Source organism: Colletotrichum higginsianum, chromosome 1 (genome assembly GCF_001672515.1).
Source record: "Colletotrichum higginsianum IMI 349063 chromosome 1, whole genome shotgun sequence".
NCBI lineage: Eukaryota > Fungi > Ascomycota > Sordariomycetes > Glomerellales > Glomerellaceae > Colletotrichum > Colletotrichum higginsianum.
This window is the reverse complement of record NC_030954.1, coordinates 2,622,779-2,646,000: the sequence shown is the minus strand read 5'-3', so window position 1 is coordinate 2,646,000 and position 23,222 is coordinate 2,622,779. Positions and strand designations below refer to the sequence as shown.

At 58.1% G+C, this 23,222-nt stretch overlaps 9 protein-coding genes across 9 annotated transcripts; 5 read left to right on the top strand and 4 right to left on the bottom strand.

Annotated features, from left to right (window-relative positions):
• Nucleotides 1–112: 112 nt before the first annotated feature.
• Nucleotides 113–1,477, top strand: CH63R_00814 (GDSL-like Lipase/Acylhydrolase; the record flags this gene model as incomplete). Its single annotated transcript, XM_018295789.1, has 1 exon — nt 113–1,477. One exon carries the CDS (start codon nt 113–115, stop codon nt 1,475–1,477), a length of 1,365 nt encoding a protein of 454 aa, XP_018164151.1.
• Nucleotides 1,478–2,996: 1,519 nt separating this feature from the next.
• On the top strand, nt 2,997–4,601 carry CH63R_00813 (IdgA domain-containing protein; the record flags this gene model as incomplete). Its single annotated transcript, XM_018295788.1, has 3 exons — nt 2,997–3,440; nt 3,544–4,217; nt 4,301–4,601. 3 exons carry the CDS (start codon nt 2,997–2,999, stop codon nt 4,599–4,601), a joined length of 1,419 nt encoding a protein of 472 aa, XP_018164150.1.
• Nucleotides 4,602–7,159: 2,558 nt separating this feature from the next.
• On the top strand, nt 7,160–8,956 carry CH63R_00812 (U3 small nucleolar RNA-associated protein; the record flags this gene model as incomplete). Its single annotated transcript, XM_018295787.1, has 1 exon — nt 7,160–8,956. One exon carries the CDS (start codon nt 7,160–7,162, stop codon nt 8,954–8,956), a length of 1,797 nt encoding a protein of 598 aa, XP_018164149.1.
• Nucleotides 8,957–9,186: 230 nt separating this feature from the next.
• Nucleotides 9,187–10,335, bottom strand: CH63R_00811 (uncharacterized protein; the record flags this gene model as incomplete). Its single annotated transcript, XM_018295786.1, has 2 exons — nt 9,187–9,444; nt 9,484–10,335. 2 exons carry the CDS (start codon nt 10,333–10,335, stop codon nt 9,187–9,189), a joined length of 1,110 nt encoding a protein of 369 aa, XP_018164148.1.
• A 4,155-nt stretch (nt 10,336–14,490) lies between these two features.
• Nucleotides 14,491–14,938, bottom strand: CH63R_00810 (uncharacterized protein; the record flags this gene model as incomplete). The annotated part of the gene is made up of 2 exons (XM_018295785.1): nt 14,491–14,790; nt 14,828–14,938. The coding sequence occupies 2 exons, from the start codon at nt 14,936–14,938 to the stop codon at nt 14,491–14,493; spliced, it is 411 nt and encodes a 136-aa protein (XP_018164147.1).
• Nucleotides 14,939–15,114: 176 nt separating this feature from the next.
• CH63R_00809 (Pt repeat family protein) lies at nt 15,115–18,882 on the top strand (the record flags this gene model as incomplete). The annotated part of the gene is made up of 1 exon (XM_018295784.1): nt 15,115–18,882. The coding sequence occupies one exon, from the start codon at nt 15,115–15,117 to the stop codon at nt 18,880–18,882; it is 3,768 nt and encodes a 1,255-aa protein (XP_018164146.1).
• Nucleotides 18,883–19,489: 607 nt separating this feature from the next.
• CH63R_00808 (uncharacterized protein) lies at nt 19,490–19,918 on the bottom strand (the record flags this gene model as incomplete). The annotated part of the gene is made up of 1 exon (XM_018295783.1): nt 19,490–19,918. The coding sequence occupies one exon, from the start codon at nt 19,916–19,918 to the stop codon at nt 19,490–19,492; it is 429 nt and encodes a 142-aa protein (XP_018164145.1).
• Nucleotides 19,919–19,949: 31 nt separating this feature from the next.
• On the bottom strand, nt 19,950–20,810 carry CH63R_00807 (DNA replication complex GINS protein SLD5; the record flags this gene model as incomplete). The annotated part of the gene is made up of 3 exons (XM_018295782.1): nt 19,950–20,309; nt 20,406–20,586; nt 20,686–20,810. The coding sequence occupies 3 exons, from the start codon at nt 20,808–20,810 to the stop codon at nt 19,950–19,952; spliced, it is 666 nt and encodes a 221-aa protein (XP_018164144.1).
• A 907-nt stretch (nt 20,811–21,717) lies between these two features.
• On the top strand, nt 21,718–23,015 carry CH63R_00806 (FMN-dependent dehydrogenase; the record flags this gene model as incomplete). The annotated part of the gene is made up of 2 exons (XM_018295781.1): nt 21,718–22,018; nt 22,078–23,015. The coding sequence occupies 2 exons, from the start codon at nt 21,718–21,720 to the stop codon at nt 23,013–23,015; spliced, it is 1,239 nt and encodes a 412-aa protein (XP_018164143.1).
• Between the last annotated feature and the right edge of the window lie 207 nt (nt 23,016–23,222).

The following is a 23,222-nucleotide window of genomic DNA, read 5'->3' as shown; positions in this document are numbered from 1 at the left end:
CCGTACCTGCATGCTGTTATAAGGCTCTCCAGTCCCCTCTCTCGGCGGGTGGTCGGAGCCGTCATCTGCAGTCACTCGCCTTGATTATCTCCGTAGGTAGCTTGTCGTGACGATGCTCTCCATCAAGACGGCCCTTGCGGCCTTGCTCTTCTTCTCCCTTCTGGCACAGGCGCGCCCGAGATGCCCCACGCGGGATGAGAGGCAATGGGTCACCATCTGGGGAACCATGCCCCAGCTCTGCGAGCCGGCCAACTTGCCCCCGGCGCCCTTTGTGAGTCTTTCTCACCCTACTCCTGACATCGAGACATTGGCTGACTGTAACCAGAACGAGACGGGCCGTGTCTTCCGCGACGCAACTCTCCGCCAGACCGTCAAGGTCTCGCTCGCGGCCTCAACCCTCCGCCTGCAGATCAGCAACGCCTTCGGCGGATCCGACCTGCCCGTCACCTCCGTCACCATCGCCCGCACGGCAAACAACACGGCCGGCACGAGCGCCGTCGACACCAACTCCCTCCAGGTCGTCACCTTCTCTGGCGGCAGCGGTGGCTTCGTCGTACCCAACGGCGCTGTCGTCTTCTCTGACCCCATCGAACTCGCCGTCGCGGCCCAGTCTGTCGTCTCCGTCACCATCTACCTAGCCGACGGCCAGTCGACCAATAGCGTCACGGCCCATCCGGGCAGCCGGACGACGTCGTTCCTCGTGCGCGGCGACCACGTCGCCGACGCGGACCTCGGCGCCGACGCCACCCGGACGGACCACTGGTACCTCATCAGCGCCATCGAGGCCTGGGTGCCCAAGAGCGATGGCAGCGCGTCAGCGGCGGTCGCCATTGTCGGCGACTCCATCTCGGATGGCAGGGGCTCGACGACCAACGCCAACAACCGCTGGCCTGACCGGCTTCTCGCGCGGATGCAGGACGAGCCCTCGACCCGCGGGGTCGCCATCGTCAACGAGGCCGCCGGCGGGAACCGCGTGCTGGCCGACGGGCTCGGCCCTAACGCCCTGGGTCGTATCGACAGGGACGTCGTCGCGCACTCGGGCGTGCGGTACGCCGTGGTTTTTATCGGCGTTAACGACATCGGCACGGCGGGAACGACGGCGGCGGCGCAGGAGGCCGTGGGCGACCGGCTTGTGGCGGCGTACGACCAGATGATCACGCGGCTGCACCGGTTTGGCATCGCCGTGTTCGGGGCGACCATCACGCCGCTGACGGGGGACGGCCAGCCGTACTCGGATCCGGAGAGGGAGAGGACGAGGCAGCGGGTTAATGGGTGGATCCGCGACAGCGGGCGGTTCGACGCCGTGATCGACTTTGACGCCATCGTCCGGGACCCTGCAGCGCCCGAGAGGTTACGAGCCGAGTACGACACGGGAGATCATCTGCACCTCAACCCGGCCGGTTATGAGGCAATGGCGGCCGGTGTGGATCTGGCGCTGTTTGAGGAATTCAAGGACGGGGTCTGGAGCATGACATAGGGGGGAGAGGGGCGAGGTTGTTCTTCTGTGACGAAAAGAGGAGGCGAGGTGTGAGTCAGAAAGGATAGTATGAGCGAGTCGCGAGACGTCAGCGAGAGAAGGATTCGTCAGACCGAGTTGGTAGTGCATGTGTAGCGTGGTGATTGGGTGGCGGATGCATTGTTCTCACAGCTGGTTGCAGCAGTCGGGACGATGATCTTATGTCTCATGGTGTTGGAATAACTATAGCCCAAAGGAGTGCGATTGCATTGATGTTTGGGACGATGGGCTCGAAAGATACCCTGACCTTAGCATTCGACTCACGCATAGCGATTCCATTGTATAGTTTCGCTATCTCTATGCCATGTCCCCAAGGTACCTCTTTACGGAATTCATACCCGTGTCAGGAGGAGGGAGAGTGGGCATTTCTTTCACAGCCAGAATACAAAGAGTCCTTGGGTCGAGCTCGACATAAGGTGCGAAAAGCTGCTCCTAGCATCTTATCGATTCAGGCAATACCAACGATGCCCCCCGACAGAGGAATCCTTACGCATGGCCAATCCATACTCCCAAGAAAGGGGATGATGGCTTCTCCCATCCTAAAAGACGCCCCTGCGTTCGATTACCAATCATCGGGTGCGATTCCCTTCTTGTTTAAGGAGTTGTGATTCTCCGGTGTACTTCGTGTCTTCAACCGTACGTCCTTGTTCTTGTCGTCCCACAGCTCTCACTGTTGGACCTGTAGACATGAAACGGACTTTCACCTCCAGAGGAGATTTCGGTTTTTCGTGTTAGTCAAGTCCCCCTTGAACTTAACCTCGCACCATCGTTTCTCTCGTCTTCAACACCCTCTTCCATGTCGACGTCAGAACTGGTTAACCCAACAGGCAGCCGGAAGAGAGGCGCTGTTATTAAACCAACCCTGCGCGGGCCACGAGTGGTCCATTGTTCACACTAAGCCGGCCCTCTCCCCACAATCAACTTTCACCAGATGGACACATCCACACATCCCCGATAGTCTAGTGGTGAGGATGTCTGCTTGTCATCGACACGTTCAGTGAACGCTGCGCGCAGGAGACCTGGGTTCAATTCCCAGTCGGGGAGACCTTTCCTTTTTATACGTTACCTCGGGGTTTCAAGGACAAATAGGTGCCATTCTGGGCTCTTTGGAAGGTTGTGATGTGGTTGTGACGAGATGGCCACTATCGCGGCGGCGGCGGCGGCGGCGGCGCAGGAACTCAACCGGAGCTGGCCGTTGACAGTGTGTATTCACTGATTGTGGACTGTGTTTCGGCTGTATCTGACAGGACGTGCACCGCAGCTCGTCTATCTCCATATCACCAGATCAAACCCTTAAGAATAGCCATCTACCTCATTTAAGAAGCTCGCAGCAGGCTCAATTGGACCGCAGCTGGGTAAACCTTTTCTTCCAACCGTACCACTGTCCCTGTTGCAGCCTGGGGGGATTGAATTACGGGCCGAGCCCATCTGCTTCATCTACCCACCCTCACCAGACGTTTTCACTATCATCCACCGAGCCATGATCCTCACACGTTCGTCTTGCCGTCTGGCGAGACATGCGCTCTCCCAGGCACAGCTCTGCCGGGGCCCGAGCCGAGCGGCGCCTGCGGGTGCGGTGTTCGACCGGCGGCCTCAGGCGAACAGCCGCAACATGAGCGCCGCCGCCCACCGGACCCCTGCCGGGTTGAAGGATCTACTGCGCGTGTCCGAGGAGGTCGCCGACGCCGTCGCGAACAACAAGCCCGTCGTCGCTCTGGAATCGACCATCTACACCCACGGCGCGCTGGGCAACGATCTCGGTCTGGAAGACGTCGTCCGCCGCGGCGGCGGCGTGCCCGCCGTCTGCGGCATCCTCAACGGCGAGCCTGTCGTCGGTTTGACCGAGGCCGAGGTCGCGCAGATGGTCGACTCCGGCACTGCCAGCAAGGTGTCGAGGAGGGATGTTGCCCACCTGGTTGGATTGGTAAGTTGATCTCTGTTCTGGTAGCCTTTCCCAAACTCACGTCACCCCTGAGTCTCGAATCACCGGCCGCAAAAACAAGCAAGCAAGCTCACAGACCACACAGGGCATCACAGGCAAGAAGGTCCACGGCGGTACGACCATCGCCGGCACCATGCTCCTTGCACGGCTCGCCGGCGTCCGCATCTTCGGCACCGGCGGCCTGGGCGGCGTCCACCGTGGTGGCGAGAACTCGATGGATGTCTCGGCGGACCTCACCGAGCTTGGCCGCACCCGCGTGGCCGTCGTCAGCTCCGGCTGCAAGGGGTTCCTCGACATCCCACGTACTCTCGAGTTCCTTGAGACGCACGGCGCCTTCGTCGCGACCTTCGCCGACGGCCGCACCGGCAAGGTCGACTTCCCCGCCTTCTGGGCCCGCGACAGCGGCACCAGGAGCCCCCTGGTGGTCCAGACGGAGCGTGATGCCGCAGCCATGATCTTGGCGCAGGAGAGGCTGGGCATCGAGTCCGGCATGCTCTTCGCCAACCCTATTCCCGAGGAGCACGCCATCCCCCGCGCCGAGATGGACGTCGTCATCGAGACGGCCGTCACGGAGGCCGTCGAGAAGGGCTTCACGGGCTCCACCAACACGCCGTACGTCCTCGGCAGGATCAGGGAGCTGACGCGGGAGCGGAGCACGCTGGCCAACAAGGCCCTGGTGAGGGCCAACGTGGCGCGGGCCACCAAGATCGCGGTGGAACTCTCGAAGCTGCTGGACGGGGGCGCCGGCTCGGAATCCGTGTAAGTGAAAGAGGTTTATATTTCTTCTCTTTGTCCTTTCGCGCGTAGCCCAGCCAGGAGGTAGACTCTGACTGCGTAGATAGCTCTTCAAACACGTTTGTTTCTGGTTATGACGCCACCGCCGCGAAACCTGCGGCCCCGGCGAAAGCGCCCAAGCTGAGCAAGGCGGATGTTCTCGTAGCCGGGTCCGTGGCGATTGACTTGAGTTGTGACTACCACCCCATCGGGGACAAAAAGGATGTTTCACCGCATACGCACACGTCAAACCCTGCCCGCATCAACCAGTCCATTGGCGGCGTCGGCCACAATGTTGCCCTCGCCGCCCACAGGGTAAGCAAAGATATCAGCGTACGCCTCTGCAGCTTGATCGGGGACGACGTGTAAGTCAAAACCTCCCTCCCTCCCCCCCCCCCCCCCATCTCCCGAAACCCGTCTTCTGTCGTGCCGTGTTCTGAGATAAACATAAACAAAAAGCGCCGGGGCGACGGTGCTCTCCTCCCTCGAGGCCTCGGGGCTCGAGACCACCTACATCCGCCAGCTCACCTCCGAGTACCACGGCTCGAACCGCACGGCCCAGTACGTAGCCGTCAACGACGCCGAGAAGAACCTCGTCGTGGCCATGGCCGACATGGGCATCTTTGCCAACCACTCGTTCCCCGAGTACTGGAAGTCGGCCGTCGCGGGCGCCAGGCCTCGCTGGCTCGTCGTTGACGGCAACTGGAGCCCCCGGGATGTCCGGGCGTGGATCCAGGCCGGCCGCGAGCAGGCCTGCAAGGTCGCTTTCGAGCCCGTCTCGACGGCCAAGTCCGTCGGTCTGTTCGCGCGCGAGCACCCGCACCTCGGCGTGTTCCCGGACCCGGGCATCGACATCGCGTCGCCAAATCACTACGAGCTGACGGCCATGTACGACGCCGCCAAGGAGAACGGCTTCTTCGACACGCCTGAGTGGTTCGCAGTCATTGACGCTTTCGGGATGCACGGCGCCCGGGAGCGGTTCGTGTACCTGACGTCCAGGGAGCTGACGGACGCCGGCATCCCCGTGCAGATGATCCACCTGCTGCCCTACATCCCCACCATCGTCACGAAGCTGGGGTCCAAGGGCGTCCTCCTGACCGCGATCCTGGCCAAGGACGACCCCCGCCTTCGGGACAGAAAGGAGGAGAGGTGGCTGTTGACGAGGGCCCACGTCGACCATCCCACCATCGGCGGCGTGTACATGCGCCTGTTCCCGCCGGCGGAGACGGTCGCCGTCGAGGACATCGTATCTGTCAACGGCGTCGGGGACACATTCCTGGGCGTCATGATCGCGGGCCTGTCCAAGGGGGGCAGGGTCGAAGACTTGATCGATGTCGCGCAGCGGGCTGCGGTGTTGACCTTGAAGAGCCACGAGAGCGTGAGCCCCGACCTGGGAAGGCTGGACGGTCTGTTGAAGGCCGCCGTGAGGGGTTGAGGGGCCATGTGATCCCCGTAAGCGATGATTGGTAACCGAAAAGCGGTGGAAGCGTGCATACACAGCCACGGACGGTTTTGTTCTTCGTTTTACTGGATTCTCGGGAGTCGTATAACACTGGCCGGAAGAGCGGCGGCATGAACGCGTGGGAACCGGGCGTTTACCATATTGAAGCGGTGAAGTTATCTTTTGTCTAGCAGATGGTCCCGGGATCAAACATCATCGATTCGAATGCTAGAAATATCGGCATGACTATTCAAGAAGGCGCCGTTCTTATCTATGGCTTCCCTCGCCCTCGGTTGCTTCGCCGTCCGGCATTTGGACCTGTTGACCTCTCTTGAGACATCTGTATTATGTTGGCTGCATGACTCTGTTCACAACTTAAGTTCTAGTATTCTCAAGCTTCACCAAAAGAGGGAGGAGAGATTTCGGAGAGACATGATGAATCGACTGATTAGATGGGGGGGAAAGACCCTCGAGGGAAGACGAGGAAATGGCTAAGATCACCACCACACAGTGAATCGACGGACGAAGCCTGGCGCTGTAGGTCACAAAGGAACGCTTTGTCAATAACAGTGTCGGCAGCTGTGAAATATTCCCTCGCGGCACAAGGCCCGGGCCGTTGCGCGCATCGCATTTGTTGCTTCCAAGGGAAACCATATCCGATTACACGCCAACTCTCCCCTTTTCGCCATGCAATAATGCAGTCATCTCATCCAATGCTAATGGTAGGAGTCATGTCGCTCACTACCTACGCCTCGTTTCTCGGTAGCATAGCAGAATTTCAGTCACTTGGAATGAATGGAAAGAAATCGAAAGGCATAAGATGTTTTGAAAATTGTATGTAAATCGAGTTGGCCGTTGCCTGGCGTCGTTGTGAAATGATGAATGAACTCTACCGGGAACCAAGTTGGCACACAGATACAGAAGTTCATTTTCTGTCGTTATTGCTTACCGTCTTCGGCAAGTGGCGAGTTGATGGATATATTTTTCATAATGCACATCGCGTGCTCAATGTAGTTCGCTCCTCATGAGCCTCATCCTATCTCATATTGCCATGAGATACGAGGTGTACACCAGGCCTTCTGGTCGCCCAGACAACCAACAGACGGAAGATAAGAATAATCATGCTGTCTGAAAAAATATCCCACACCGTTGATTCCGCATAAGAAAGTTAGTTTCACACCTGTCCTGGTGAATACTGTCAGTTGATGCAATATTGAAAATGGGAGGGAGGGAGTGGAGCACATGGAATTGATAAGGCGGGGTCAGATGCCCCGCAAATCAGCCTCGCATCTGAGAAACTTTCATTGGTTAGATTCTCCTAATGGCTTGGATCCCAACCCAATCACTGACTAGGACCATCTGCAAGGCTGAAAGACCCAGTAAAAAAATTCTGGACGTCCTCTGCAAGCCGCCTTCCTATTCCCATCTGGTCCGTCGGTGCGCTTCACGACCGAAAATCCTTGTCAAACACACCCAACCCGCGACAATGGCAAAAGACCAACCGTTCGAGCAGTTTTCCGACGAGGAGGAGGAGGTGACTTCTTCGGAGGAGTCCGAGCTCGAGGAGGAGACGCCCCGCCAGGGCAAACCGAAGCCCGTTTTCGACGAGAAGGATTCCGACGAGGAGGAGCTCGAAAAGCTGGTCTTGGGAGGGAAGGCCGACTTTCGCGAACAGCTCTTCCGGAACGATGTGCTCGGCGATATCGAACGACTGGAGAAGGAGCAGAACCTGCAGCTCACCAAGCCCGACGATCCTACACTAGAGAACGTTGCCGATCACGACCTCTTCTTCCTCGACACCGGCGTGCCCGCGGCCAAGGGCTCCCAGGCCGGAAAGGCGACCAACCAAGAACAGACTGACGCAGAAGGCGCGCCTGCGTGGGAAGACAGCGACGACGAGCGGTTGACGGTCTCTCTGGCGACCGCGACGAGGTTACGGAAGCTACGCCTCACCGAAGCTGAGGATGTGGTCAGCGGCGCCGAGTACAGCAGGAGACTGAGAACACAGTTCCTCCGCCTGAACCCCCTGCCGAAATGGGCGCAAGATTCCGAAGAGGGCCGGCCCGCCAAGAGAAGAAGACGCTCGTCCGCCGCCGCCACCGCCTCCGACTCCTCCATCAGCTCCGACGAAGAGGGCGACGACAGCAGCGACACGGAGCTGTCCGCCGCGCCCCTCGACAAGTTCCTCCGCGACGTCCGTCGCCTCGCCGGCAGGGACGCCACAGGCAAGACCCGCCTCAGGCCCGAGGTCATCGACATCCAGCGCACTCGCGAGATCCCCGACGCCCACAAGGCTGCCGTCAACAACCTGTCCTTCCACCCGAAATACCCCGTCCTCCTCTCCTCCAGCGTCTCGTCCGTGCTGTACCTGCACCACCTCAACCCGACGGCCCACCCGACGCCGAACCCGATGCTCACCTCGGTGCAGGCCAAGGGCGTCGACGTCCGCCGCGCCGAGTTCCTGTACCCGGCGGGCGACCAGATCTTCTTTGCCGGCCGGCGCAAGTTCTTCCACAGCTGGGACCTCGAATCCGGCCACGTGCAGAAGACGAGCCAGATACAGGGCCACCGGCTCGAGCACAAGACCATGGAGAGGTTCAAGCTCAGCCCCTGCGGGCGGTACATGGGCCTCGTGGCGTCGACGAGAAAGGGCGGCGGCATCATCAACATCGTCAGCACCGAGTCGAGGCAGTGGATCGCCGCCGCGCGGCTCGACAGCCGGCACGGTATCGCCGACTTTGCGTGGTGGAGCACCGGCGACGGCCTCTCGATCCTCGGCAAGGACGGCTCCGTCGGCGAGTATAGCATGGAGGAGCGCAAGTTCCTCGCAGTGTGGCGCGACGAGGGCTGCGTGGGCGGCATCGTCATCGCGCTGGGCGGCCACCGGGGCCCGGAGCTCCTGGGCGACGACCGCTGGGTCGCTGTCGGGTCCAGCAGCGGCATCACCAACATCTACGACCGCGAGACGCTCGTCAAGACGTCCAAGACGGGCGAGGTCAGCGTCGAGACGCAGCCCGAGCCGGCGCGCCGCTTCGAGCAGCTGGTCACGCCCATCACGGTGCTGACCTTCTCGCCCGACGGCCAGCTGCTGGCGTTCGGCAGCAGGGAGACCAAGGACGCGCTGCGCCTCGTCCACCTGCCCAGCTGCACCGTCTACAGGAACTGGCCCACGGCGCAGACGCCGCTGGGCAGGATCACGAGCGTGGCGTTCGGGCGGAGCAGCGAGCTCCTCGCGGTTGGTAATGACACGGGCAAGATTAGAATGTGGGAGATACGGAGTTAGAGAGAGAGAGAGAGAGAGAGAGAGTGGTCATCGGAGTAAATGGAACTGTGTGTTATTGCAAGGCCATCTTGAAATCCATTAACGGGCATCCCAGAACTTCACCATCCTTCTTCATGTCAGAGAGATGGCCATCCACCGTTCCACTATCCATCCTGCCAGAGTTATGGCCCACATGTCTCCATTGAGCTGTAACCTTGTTCCTCGCCAAGCTGTAGGCTCTATCTCTTGACCTAGTAGAGGCACCTGTTGATCTCCCGACGGAGCTTGCCGAGGGGGTCTCCCTTGGGAAGGTCCTTGTTGGGCATCCACAGGCCGTTCTTGCGGGTGTAGTAAGCCAGCTGGTGCACGCTCTTGAAGACCTTGACCTCGTCGGGGCGGTCTGTGACGCTGAGGAACTGTCTGATGTTGACGTGGACCTTGCTCATGGCCTTCAGACCGAAGGGGGAAAAGGAGAAACGTGTCAGCCTGGGAAGTCTCGCGGTCGGGGGCTGTCAAGGGGGAAAAGAAAAGTGTCGAACACTACTAACCTTGCAGCATTGGGTCTTGCTGGGCAAGTCGTCGGGGAGGCCGAGGTCGCGGCAGAGGCGCTGCCAGTCGGCGAGCTCTCTCTTGCCAAAGTACTCGTCCCACTGCTTGAAGAAGTTGGCCTCGTCCTCGGCTTTCTTCTCCGCCTTGGTCCGGGAGGCGGATCTCTCCTCCGTCTTGGCAAGAAGGACACCGCCGCCGTCGTCATCCTGGGGCTTTGAGACGACGTTGGTCTTGATCTTCTGGGCGTCCTCCTTCGCCTCGGGACCCTTGGCATTAATCTCCCCAATAGTGCTCTCCACCTTGACCTTGAGGTTGTCGCCCTCCTGCTTGGTCTCCCGAGCGCCCTCCTCCTTTGCCTTGCGGGCGTCGATCTTCTTCTGCTTCTTGTTCTTGTTCTTGTTCTTATTCTTGTTCTTATTCTTCTTGGGAACGACACTATGCTCTGTCTTCAGGCCGGTGTTATCCAGTTCCAGCTGAGGGGCAGTGTGCGCCTCCTTGTCCTGGAGGTTGAGAGTCTCCAACTTTGCCTCAAGCTGAGAGGCATTGTGCTGTTTCTTCTTGTCCTGGAGATCAAGGCTCTGCAACTTAGTCTCGAGGTCGGTGTTATCTGTGTGCTGCTGTTCCTTTTTGTCCTGGAGGTAGAGACTCTCCAGCTTCACCTCAATGAAGTCGAGCAAGTCGTCAATATCATGGTCGGCAAGATCATCGTGCTCAGCTTCCACATGGTCCTTTATCGAATCGCCATTGGCCTTGTTTTCATTGGCCTTGGGGCCATCCTTGTTCTCCATCACACTGATGGCTGCCTGTGCCTCCTGGGCCTTGCGGGCAATGGCTCCCAGCCTGTGAAACATTGTTGGAAGGAGCGTCTGGGAATTTGAGGGGTGTTTCAGTCAAAGAAACTCCTGGGTTGAAATTATCAGTGAGATACATTGTGCGGAGGTGAAGTTAAGATGAATTACCTTTTGATGACTGATGCAACCTGCTTGGTTTGAAGAGCTTCTTTGCGTGCCGAGCGAGGGCAAGGACCTACGTGGACAGTGCAAGTTGCAGCCTCGCGACGTGTTGCTGTCAAAGGACAGGCAAGGCCTGCACAAAGGATTCCCCCCCCCGAGTCTTTCAACTTCTACCCACGTAAGGAGTTAGTGGAATCAGGTGGTTGGTTGCCTTTGCTTAGCTAGACACACTCAAGAGTGTATTCATAAGGGCTTATGGGTTTCATTGTCAGTACCTAGGATATCAAGGTGTCTACAAACCTACAGCCAACCAACCCACCTTGAGTGGTTTTAAGAGGCCAAATCTGCCTTGAAATGTCGGTTCTATAGGCCTTGAACGCAAAATGGATGAGTGGCATTTACGAGGATTGAGGGCATTTACAAAGTTCTCTCACGGTCTTTTCTATGTTTTCCAAGATTGCAAAAACGGGAGTCAGTTATAGGGTACTGGCAAGATGGTATTTGCAGCGAGAATCAAGGTGCCGGGGCACAGCTCATTTACTATAGGGTTTGTCTCAGCCACCATGGTCGGTTTTCGAGGGGTTTCCTCATTTCAATCCATGCCCTGGCGACGAGCATCTCATACACAAAGCTGCTGATCCCTCGCTACGCGGTGCTGCCGGACATACCCAAGTGGATCTGCCTTCGAGCTTATAGTTAAGTTTGCATGGGTTTCGCCCCTGTGATTAGAGCAGTAGTTGCCGCCTACGTTTTGTTTACACATCGCATTTCATGGGCACCGAATCAGATACAGACCACTGTTATATCAACAATATACCAAGCATGGGGAAAAGCACAACGTATGGGATCGTGTCGGCGCAGTACAAGTCGTTGAAAATATCGACTTACTGTCTGGTCCGCAACACTGCTTAGCTTGCATATGCTCTCTCATCATCATTGCGACATGTACGGACGATGCCATTTCGTTAACCCAAAAGCGTGGATGCGCAATAGAGCTTCTGGCGGTTGTGAAATTCGCTCCCGTTTTGTGCAGCAAACTGAACATGCAAGAATATCGTAAGCATCGTACTAGGCAGCCTCATGATAGCCGTATATATAACGCCGTTCAAAGCTAGTCGGCTGGACTGGACAACTCGCCATTTCACCTTGCTTTGCTCGCCGTTCCATTACTTCATCACCATTGTGTGTACCATTCCAGGTGCCGGTGGGAACTTGGCAAAAAGATAAGTTGAGAGGCAACAGCAAACATATTACCCTCAAGTCATTACATAGTCACATAGAGTCCCATCTAGCGGAACGTCGGCGAGGTAAAAGTACTGGTACCATCTGACATGATGTCACAACAATCCTCGTACTGCCGGAAAACGCCCTAATATTATAGCAGCGGTACTCATTGTTTTGCCACACGATTTCGCCTACGACAACTGATGATGACGGAAATTCATCTGAAGTCTCAAGCATGACAGCTCGAACAAAGCCGCGCCATGTCCGAATGTCACCCCAAGTTCGCGATCGAGAACAACTTACTCATAGATCTCGACTCAACCTTACTCACCAACCCAAAGCAGGGCCACATCGACGAGTTGTAAGATGATGCGTCGACAAGGTCCCGGATCTCGAAGCGTCAGGGATCAGCCACACAGCGGATGGTTCGAGGCTGTCATCGATGATCGATGACGACCCGCGGCTCGCCTGAAAGACAACAAAGGTCCGACGGCGTGGGGGACCGTTTGCGGGCCGTGACAACGCTATTTTGCGATTGGTGGCTCGCCTCGACGGGTGCAAACATACCCCGGAGCCACCTCGAGGTCTCGAAGCAGCTCGCTCGGGCCCTCCTGGGGTTCGATGTGGCGTTTTCTTTTCGATCGAGAGCTGTTCCCCCACGGGTCTCTGCCCATTACCAGCTTTAGTAGTCCCGGGCGGAGATTGATTTTAGCAAGTGGAAGACAGTCCGAGAACACCGCATAGATCGACGCCGAAGGGTCTAGGGGTTTGGGCGTCGTGCGACGTTGAGACCTTTGTTTTTCGACGGTCTTGGTTCATATTTCATTCCCATGACGTCCGTCACCAAGAAAAGACAAGCCGCAACGACGAATTCCGTAGTCGACCGACAGAGACGCTCGGTCTCGGGGCGGCACGGATCTTAGGAGCTAAGTTGGCAAGTCGCGGCAGAGGCGGACGGAGGCGGGTGAAAAAGGAGCGTGGCTGGTGGCCATGACGCCTAAAGCCAGCCGCGCCCATATGAGTACCCAAAGTGACGGCCTTTCGCGTCAAGTTGGGTTGGTTCTCTTCTTTTGCTTCGTTTCGTCAGATTCTTTGAGTGGTCGCAGGAGACAAGTATCCACGGTTTCCACCTCGGGGTGGATTGTCCCATCGGAGTGGACATTGACAGGACTGCAAGACCACGACATCGGACATGGTGTTGGACATGGTGTTGGACATGGATGGCGGCCGTGGAGCTCTGACTGGGGGTCTTGTTCGGGAACCTTTGGCAGACCTACTTGTAGAGGCTAGGTACCTTAGGGAAGGAGGACAGGGAAAGGACGGCCTCCACTTTCCACTTATGTAATACACGATCCCGATTGGCGTAGAACCAGGCGAGCGGGGCATGGACGGTTCATGCAAACGCCGTCATTGGCCGTACCGAGATTGTCGCAGGTGTGGGCTCGCTCCAAAGCATTGTTGTTTACTGTTCAGCGAAGAGTTTTGTCCGTCTGGGCCCAACAGCGGTCAACTCGACCTTTCCGAGTTTTGTTTTCGGACCGGGGGGAGAAGAATAACAAGCGCCAGATTGGCAGATGGACTCGCGCAAGCCCGCCCCTCTCCGATCTGTGCCGCGCTCTGCTGCTCCTCTTCCCACGCCTCACCCTTGGCCCGGCACCGGCATCTGGCAGCTTTGGGTTTGGGCGGAGACCACGCCAGGATCTGGTGACGGATCCGGCTTTCTTCGAGAGCTTAGCGAGAGTTCCCGACGCCCAGGTTCAGCCCAGCCCGGCGGTGCATCCTCCCATCCATCAAGCCAGCCTTCTAGGTTCTGTATGCGCAGTTGCCAGTCATCGAGTACGACGCTCACATGTTGGCGAGTCGCGCGATTGCGCCGATTGCCCAACTTTTATTTCCCTCTCTCTCTGTTTCTTGTAGCATTAGAGGTCCCGCACGCAACGCTCGAGTCATCCATCGTCTTGCCGAATCGTTGACGCCGACGATTTTTTGATTTTTTCTTTTTTGCAACTACCTCTCACGATGCTCCTTTCAAGGGTGTACAAACGGAAACCGCTCAATCTCCACCAGGTTGCGCTCACCCCTTGTTCATCCCGTCAGACTCCATTTCGATGCGTTGGATGAGGCAGGAGGCCATGCATATGCCAGCCTCACTGCCTCAGAAACAGGACTGGACGGCGCGAAATTCATGGCATGGCATGCATCGAAGAGGAGCACTCCGTGAGGAGTAGGAGTCAGTCACCGCGGCCTTGCGTGTTCACGTCTCCCAACTCTGCTCTTTTCTTCGTCTTTTCTCCCCGGGGGCCTGACATCGCGCGAAATCCAAGCGGCTCGGTCCATCTTAGTTAGCATCAGAGGTAGCAAGTTGACAACCCGGACATAGCGAAGCGGGCGGGTGGGCTTGAGGATCGTTGTCTTGTTGTGTTGTCTCGCCGTCATTCGCTGCGACGCTACACTGCAGCTGCCCGTGGGAAATCACCATGGCAATCCGGCCGCTTGAGTAAGTTGTTGTTGCTTTCCGGGTCGCCCTTTAATGATGCCAGTAATGCGAGCGGGTACACGGCTAGATGATGTGGTTCTGCTTTTGGGCACATCCCGTCAACCACCAAACCAACATTCCCTGTCTGCCGTCGTCGTTTCTCCCGCTCCCTCTGTATCAGTGTCAGCCCATCATCGGCCCTTGGATGAATCAGCCTTATCTCGCTCTTGACCTCACCTGGCGGACCACAGGACTACACGGCTACTGAAGCGGTTAATTGATAATCCTAAACAAGTAATCTGAGGATGGCCTAAAAAAAAAAGGCTTCCTCCCGAATGATGAGAGAGCCTCCTCTAGTTGGCCGGGCTTCCCCTGTAATAAGCTATACGTGCTATGTACCGGGGAAAATCATGCCATGGGTCGCCCAACCTCTTGCATCGGCGCGTCAGGACCACACCACCATCGTAGCCATAACATCTCATACATAGTACATGGTCCTCACGCGACCCGCCTGCGCGGTTAGGTGTGTGTGTGTGTGTGTGTGTGTGTGTGTTGTGTCTCTTCTTTGCTTCTGCAGCACATGCGCTTGCTTCTCTTCCGCCCACACCCGCTTTCGTCACCTTTTCTTGGATCCTTAGTCTGGGTCCCTCTTTCTTTTGGTCAAGGTAGGCCAAAGGTAGAAGTACATACCTCTTTCTCCCTCCCTGGGCACTCAGTTGGGGGGTCCTTTTCATGGACGGCTTGATGGAGACTTTCCTGCATTAGGGCAGCCAGCGTTACTTGCTTCGTCTCGTCCCCCATCGAAACCGCTTTTTATTAAAAACCACCCGCTACCCCCCTCCCATTCCCCTCCCCCGGACTACCATCTGACGGGTTTGGTTTGAGTCTGGTGGGAACCGGGATTCAAACGTCACCGACCAATCGAGAAAGCAAGCCACCGGCGCTGCTATCAACCATTCCAACAACTCTAGACGGACATGGCCGAGCCTGATCTCGTCCGTCCCTCAACGTCGCACTCCGGCGCCTCGGGCTTCCAGAGGAGGTTTCTTCTCTCCAGCCCGGGGCGGCCTCGAACCGCAACTGGCCACAGCGAACCGAAACTTACGTCGACGCCGTCGCCCGCCGGCTTGGCCGTGAGAGTCTGCATCAAGTTTCAGTCGTCTCTGGACCTCACCTACGAGAGACAGTATCAGTCCTCCCATGGATTCGAGCCGACGGACCAAATATGCCAAGCCCTTATTCGCCGCCTAACACACTGCTCACATGAGCTGCTCACCCGCAGAGACTCGACCGCCCTCGAGCGGACCATTCCCCAGATTGGCGAGGGGAAGCCGCTGCGCTTTGAGCTGGTTTATCACATATACCGAGGAGGTCCGGAACCATGGGCCACCAAAACCTTCAAGTCGTACCAGAAGTATCCTATGGACAGACCGTCCGCCATGGAGATCGCCCGCTCCACCGACCGTATCATCGGCTCGTTCTTGAAGCTTCACGATAGGGCTTTTCGATGGATGCACGGCAGGACCCACGAGCGGTCCTCGAGCGATCTGGAGATCCTTAAGCCCCTCAGCAACCCGGTCTCCCTCCTTCACATCCCCGAGTCGCGATTCGTCGATACGACGCAGGACTGGGAGTTTCTTCCCGGCTACGAGATCACGCTGTCTTTCCGCAGCCGATGCAAGTCACGCAGGCAACGGGAATGGCAACGAACCATCACGCTCAAGAGCAAACAGAGCTCTCCGCTGACGCTGTCCCATGGTGAGGATATGGCCTGGGTCTTGTCGACAGCAATGCAACGTGCCCTGGACGCCAGAAAGATGGCCTTTGACAGACAGCATCGGTCTTGCAATAAGTTCGATCTCCTAGACGAGTGCCGCCATTCCGAGCAGAGCGCCGTTCACGTCGGATTCCAAATACGAAACCAACTCGGACTGGACCACAGGCACCTGCGCCGCGAGCTCGACAGCAACCTCCTCCTCTTTCAGCACCCTGACGGCCTCGACTGCCAGCAGTTTCTGAACCAGCTCGAACACGCCTTTGGCGCGGTCCGCGACGACACGGACAGGGAGCTGAGCGAGATGGACGACTTTAGGCTCACAGTCTATGAGCTGTCCGGGCGCGGTTGGAAGGCGGAGAAGCCATTTGCCGTGTGTCTCGACTCGGCGGCTTGCTATTCCCGGAGGACCGTCAAAGCCATCCTGGACAGAGTGCAGACGAGCGTTGCGGATATCCTCGGCGGCAACGACATGAGTATCACCCTCATGGCTCACAAGCGTGGCCATTTGGTCTTTGATAAGACGCTCGTGGCCCGTTCGCCATACTACGCGACAGGGCAGCGCCAAGACGAAGACGCCGAGACAGTAAAGAAGCATTTTGTCTCGAAACTCAGGAACCGAATCCAGTCCGACATTGCCATGGTCGTCAAGGACACGTGCTCTCTCTCCGACTCAGAGCCGCAGAATATCCGTGTCATTGAGCGGCCTGTCCCAGCAGCGAACGACCCTGTCGAGATGGAAGCTTTGCCTTGCAGCAGTCCGCTCGCCATCCCGACGCCCAATGGGGCCGCGCCGGCCTCATTCGATGGCAGCAGCTTCACTGAGTCGTCCGAACCTTCGGGTCTGCGAGGTGAAACGCTTCAGGGGGTTGGCGGGGTTGAAACGACGGCCGAAAGCGTCAATGACACCGTGGGGCCGTCGCAGCAGCCTGAAACCCCGGTCAAGGCAATCGGCTTCAGGGACGAGGGCGACTTTTCTTCCCGAAGCCGTCTGTCCTTCTCCTTGACCGAGGACGGGGAGACTGCTACATATCACTCGTCGTCGTCCACCCCGAGTCTCGTCGACGGAGAAGTTGCAACGCCCCACGACAGCCTACTAGTCACGCCCACATTTATGCGAACGCTTTCTGGAACCCCTCAGCACTTCCCGAACATCGCGAGCTCAGAGACCTCGTATACTGACTTGATGGAGGATTCCCTGGCAGGGCCACCGACGCCGACGATGCAGCGCTTCAACGGACCGCGGCAGTTCAGCCTCATGGGCAAAGGCAGCCGCTCCGTATCGCGGCAGTCTCTGGTGTCGATTGACTCGGGATCCGAGCAGCGGTCGTTGACCGACTCTGAAGCCTCCCCTTCGCCTGCATCTGATGACGCTGTCGTACAGGTCGAGGAAGTGGCGTCCGAGTCTGAGGTCGACCCCGAGTCCGCTCCCGCACGTTCGCCAGCGCTACCTGATGCAAATGTCGAACCAGCCACCGTAGAGCCTGTTCTCGAGGGCTGGTTGGAGTACTGCTGCGTCCCGGTTGGTGCTGAAGAGCAAGCGGCCGAATTGGAGCCGGAGCCGGCGCTCAAAGCTGAGGTGCCTCAAAACACCCAGTCAACGCCGGAAGAACCGGCGATTGTCATCACTCCTGCCGAGATCCGTCCCAGGCCAATCACTCCTCCGAGATCCTTTGAGGGCTTCCTGGAATACGCCATCGAAACCATCGTCGAGGAAGAAGAGGGGGAAGAGGATTCTGACGCAGAGTTCCATGACGCGGACTCCACGTCTGCCATGGCTGTCATGTCGAGCCCCTCAAGCTTCGCAACCGCCACGGAGATGGGCCTCAACTCCCCAACCAACTTCGAGCAGGGAGCCCCCTCCCCTCTCATTCTCGACTCCGCGACGCCCTCGCCTAATCTCCTTGACTCCGCATCACCATGTTTCGACAACTTGGCGAAGCGCGAGTCTGGCCGTGTGGTTGAGGATGCTGCATCCGCTCATGGTTCGGCTGTCAAAGCCGATTCTTGTACGTCTTCCACTAACACGATCGAACCTACCGTTTCCGCTCCATGTGTTCCCGAGGCAAGCGAGCCTCCTTCTTTACCTGAAGCCACTAAGGTGTCTTCTCCTCAAGTTTTTGAGGCTGCTCTTACACCCGAAGCTTCTCTTATCCTTGAACCGTCTGAGCCTTGCACATTCGAAGCTGCTGAGCCTTGTCCTGCCCTTGAAACCACCGAGCCGTCTCTGCTGCTCGCGGAACCCCCCGAAACGACCCTTGATTCTTCTGAGGAGGCTCCCTGGGCTCCATCTTCCCTGACCCTGACAGAGTGCCAGTCCGTCTCGTCGGGCGTCTCGCGCATGCCGACGTCAGACTCGGCGATCTCGTTCAGCGACAAGGACGATGAGGAGACCCGGGAGCTGTCCACCCCTCCACCCTTGATGACTGAGACTGAGGACTCGGACTACTCAGAACCCCCCGAGCCCGTCGTGCCGTTCTCCGAACACTCCGTTCGTGACACCGACGAAGCCGACACAGCCGCCATCCACGACGATATGACGCCGTCAATGTCCCTCTCGCACTGGTCGCCGCGCGCGTCCTTCTTCCTCCCCGACGAGGCAAGCGACAGCTACTTCTCCCACATGCGCAAGCTCTCCATCCCACGCCCGCTCTTCTCCCGCCCCGACTCAGGTGTGACGCCTCTCGGCCGCAGCCCCTTCTCGCACAAGCGGCAGTTCTCGTCGCCCACGGCGGGGTTGTTCGGCCTGCACGAGCCGCGGCGCCTCGATATCGGCCTCCGCGGCGCGCTGCTTGGCTTCGTCGCGCTGCAGAAGCAGGGCCGGCTCGAGCGACGGTCGTCGCAAGTGCTGCTGAGGCTCGAGAACGATCGGGGCATGGTCATCGTGCCCGGGGGCAGCCGGCGGAACAGCGAGACACGGGGGATTGGCGGGGCCGGATTCTTGGGGCTGGGCAACGTGTACGCGTTGTAAGCGATTTGATTTGGTGCTTCGGGGGGTAGTGATGTTGGCCCACGGAGGGTAAACGACATAACGACGAAATGATGAACTGGGAAGAGGCACTGGAATCAGATGGTGTGGATTGGATGAGCGTGTTGACCGAATGGAACGGAACCTTCGGGCACCGCTCATATGAACCGGCGTTTTATTCGGTGGTCTTTTGGGGTGAATATTTTGTCATTTTGGGGTGGGATGACCCTCTTATTAGTTTCATTTTCACGCAAGCGATGCATGCATGGGCGAGATACAGAGTCTTACTTGATCGGGAAAAGCGACTCATAGCCGAGATCATTTAGGAGTCAGTCAGTCTTGCTATTAGAAAAGAGAGAGAGAGAGAGAGAGATGGTGTAGATGGACACATGCACGATCTCCGAAAAGAGACGCATCGTTTTATTTCCTTGCGCATGGGCCCGCGTTATATATGGTGACAGTCGCTTTCCTGAACGGAACCTACGACACGCAACTCTTCCATTGCAGCCTCATGACGTGGGTACACATGTTCGTGAAGTGTGCTGCATCTCGCGTGGGCCGCGCGACCTTGGTATCCGTCCTCGACATGGGCTGATCTCGGAAAGATGCCCTAGACAACGTAACGATGCCCGGACCATGTTCGGACACCAAAGCAGGCAGAAACCCTCCGGGATCGCATCCCGAAACCCAACGTCTGATAACGGCCTGTGGCTCGTCTATCGAAGGCCTGAAGACACCCTGCTCCGCACACGGCCTTCTTGGCGGCAACGAGGTGGACCAGGCCCGCGTCTCTCGCTCTCCCCGTCCCGCACGGAGTCAAATGGGGTAAAGGTCGCCCCTGGAACTTTGGGTGCAGGTAGTTTCCAACGCAGAGAGCCGGGCCGGGGTTGTACTGCTCGACATCCCGCGGGGTTGGCTGTCCCGGTTTGCTGCCGCAGTCTTGCCGCGGTCTTGACGCAGCCGTCATGTTGCCTTGCAGACCCATGACTTCCCTCCCCGGGGGGACATTTGGGGATATGCTCTTGTTCCTTCCGCGCATGGCGATGGACGGTGATAATCCCCCCTCCCCATCAAACAAGCTCGGCGTCGCCCGCGTCGACGACCGGTTTGGCGCTGGACCACCGCAGGATCAGGATGTCCCCCTCCCTCCCCACCACGACGCCGTCCGAGTCGGTGCCCCTGCCCTGGACGTCGACGTCGCGCAGCAGGCGGACGAAGACGGCGGTGTCGAGGTCCGGGCCGTCAATCATGCTGATGTTGCCGGCCGTGTCGTTGAGGTTCTGGAGCTGGGTCGGGAAGGAGGAGAGGAAGGAGGAGAGGTAGTGGTTGTGCAGGAGGGCCTGGTGTCGGGTGGCGTAGGCGAGCTCTGTCGAGGAGAGGCGGGCGCGGAGGGCGGGCGAAGAAAGATAGTGGAGGGCATGCTTGTCGATCTGTCGTGGGAAAGGGGAAGGGGGGAGGTGTCAGCTATCTGGAAAGGAGACGGGAGGGGGAGGAACGTAGGAAGGTAGCAAAGGACGCCTGTCTACCTTTGCGATGCGGGCGCGGAGGTAGCTCCGGACGAGGAACTTGAAGCGCTCGAGCTCAGTCTGAATGACAATGAGGGCGAAGTTGGTCTTGGGGTCCATGTCGCCCGTCATGTCCTCGACTTTTTCGATCTGGCGCTTGATGCGGTCGTTGACGCGCTCAAAAAGGTCGTCGGCGGGCCATCTGACGCGTCGCACGGGTCAGTCTCTTGGTCTGTCTGTCTGTCTGTCTGTCTGTCTGTCTGTCTGTCTGTCTGTCTCTCCGATCGCAGGGTGCACACACTCTAGAAGCTCTGGGGCGGAGCGCTCCGCCACCCAGGCGCGCGTCAAGGCCTGTAGGTCGCGCGTCTCGGAGGGGATGGAGTGCGAGATCGGGTCGACCTCGCGCAGGATATCGTCGATGTCCATGGTGTTTGTTCGGGGGTATGTGTGTGTGTGTGTTTGCGGTCGTGGACGGCGGAGCGGAGGGGTGTTATAACATGGCGCGCGGATGGAGGCTGGTGACAAGAAAAGTTGCTACAGAAGGTACGTCGGGGCTGGTGGGCTGGCTCCTTTTTTACCCCCCTTGCCGGATCGCGGGATGTTTTGCGGGTGGGAGAATCGCGGGGTGATCAATTGGGATTCCGGTGGTGGGGTTCCTTGGTGTCCATTGTGGATCCACCGAACCCGTAGCGGTACGTACCTTACCAGGTGCCGCTCCCTAAGGAGATACGCGCCGACTGCTCCAGCGCAGGGGGGAGGTTTGAAGTAACTTGCTAACTGCCTCCATCCCTCCGCTTCACTGGAGAGCATTCTTCTTCCGAGCTCTTCGTAGTCGCCATGTTTGCTCTGTTCGGGTTGATAAAATATCAATCCGCTGGAGCTGGGCGCCTTCAAACTTTGATGAATGAGTAATTGTTCCGGATGTAGGCGCGCAGTACTACTTCCAAACCGGATACGCTCATGGAGGGAGGATGGGTGTGAACAACGTCAAAGCTCCAGCTTGATGCTGCCGTCACTTGCTTACTTGTAAGCAACCGGTCCCGAGCTTCCTGCCGAGGCTTGTAACCGAAAGGGAAGCTGATAACCTTCTCCAAATACCTTACCAACCCAGGTAGGTGCCTACCAAACGTATTTCAAGACACAAAACTGACCCGGCATACAACCGGTCTCTCGACCCCCGAGTTCTCGACTCACCAATCTTACGAACGACAATAAGCATTTAGTCTACCAGCACTCTCGACTAGTCTTATACCCAGCAGGTATTGTTATCTTTCACTGCGTCTCACCCAATTTATCAGACCCTCTACATTTACGTTTACGGCTCTTTGGCACGATGGCCGACTCCGGTGACGGCGACGAACGCGCCCCTTACTCTGCATACGCCGTTAGCATCTACCAAAATGGCATCATCTCTGGCAAGATGCCCATCGTGACAACTGATCCCAATGGCCTGCAAGCCCAGGCCAAGAAGGCACTGGGCCCCGAGGCCTTTGGTTACGTCTTCGGGGGGGCCGGAGAGCTGTCCACGATGGATGCCAACCGCCTGGCCTTCCGCCAGTGGAAGATCGTGCCTCGCTTCCTGAGACCGAGCAATCCTCGAGATCTGAGAACTGAGCTGTTTGGCGTGACTTATGGTAAGCTTTCAATGCCCACAAACCGGTCTGAGACATCCGCCCTAAGACATCTGCCTCAGAATCTCCTGTCCTGATGGCCCCCATCGGCGTCCAGGGCATCTTCCACGCGGACAAGGAGACAGGCTTGGCGGCGGCCTGCGCAGAGCTCAGAATTCCGTACACCCTCAGCACGGCAGCGACCTCAACAATCGAGGAGGTCGCCGAGGCTTGCGGCGACCAGCACCGTTGGTTTCAGCTGTACTGGCCCATGGACGACGAGATCACGGGCTCCATCCTGCGCCGCGCAAAGGCCAACAGCTACAAGGTCCTCGTCGTGACCCTTGACACTGTCACCCTGGCTTGGCGGCCCACCGACCTCGATCAGGCGTATCTGCCCATGGTCACGGGCACGGGCAACTCGGTCGCCTTCAGCGACCCCGTCTTCCGCAAGAAGTTCGCGGAACAGAACGACGGTGACGCCATCGAGGACAATCTCATCAGCGCCTCCCGATACTGGATTAGCGAGGCTTTTCCGGGCGATCACCACAGGTGGGAGGACCTGGCGCTGCTGAAGAAGCACTGGGATGGCCCCATCGTCCTCAAGGGCGTGCTGAGCGTCGATGACGCTAGGCTTGCCGTTGAGCACGGCATGTCGGGAATCATTGTCAGCAACCACGGCGGCCGCCAGCTTGACGGCGGCGTCGCATCGCTGGAAATGCTCCCCGATATCGTCGAGGCTGTGGGCGACAAGCTCACCGTCATGTTCGATTCCGGGATCCGGACGGGGGCTGACATCGTCAAGGCGCTCGCCCTGGGGGCCAAGGCTGTTTTTGTTGGACGCCCCGCCATTTACGGACTGGGCATCGCGGGCAAGGAGGGCGCAAAGGCTGTGATTGCTGGGCTACTCGCTGATCTCGATTTGACCATGGGATTAGCCGGCTTCAAGAGCATATCCGACCTGAAGCCGCCTATCCTGCGGCATGTTCGGTACGGCGGAGATGTCAAGGCAAATCTTTGACGACTGGATCATCATTGCTACATCTGGGGGGGCTAACATGTCGGCAACCCGTTGTCCCGAGCTGCTGTGTTGTCGAAACCTGCTCAAGAATATAAAGCTTATTCCCCAAACGTCGTAGATCGCAGCCAAGCTTCCCCAGGCTCTGTCAAACACAAAATGCTTGCCGGGAGTTGACAGCGTTGAGAGCTCACTTTTTGACATGGGGTT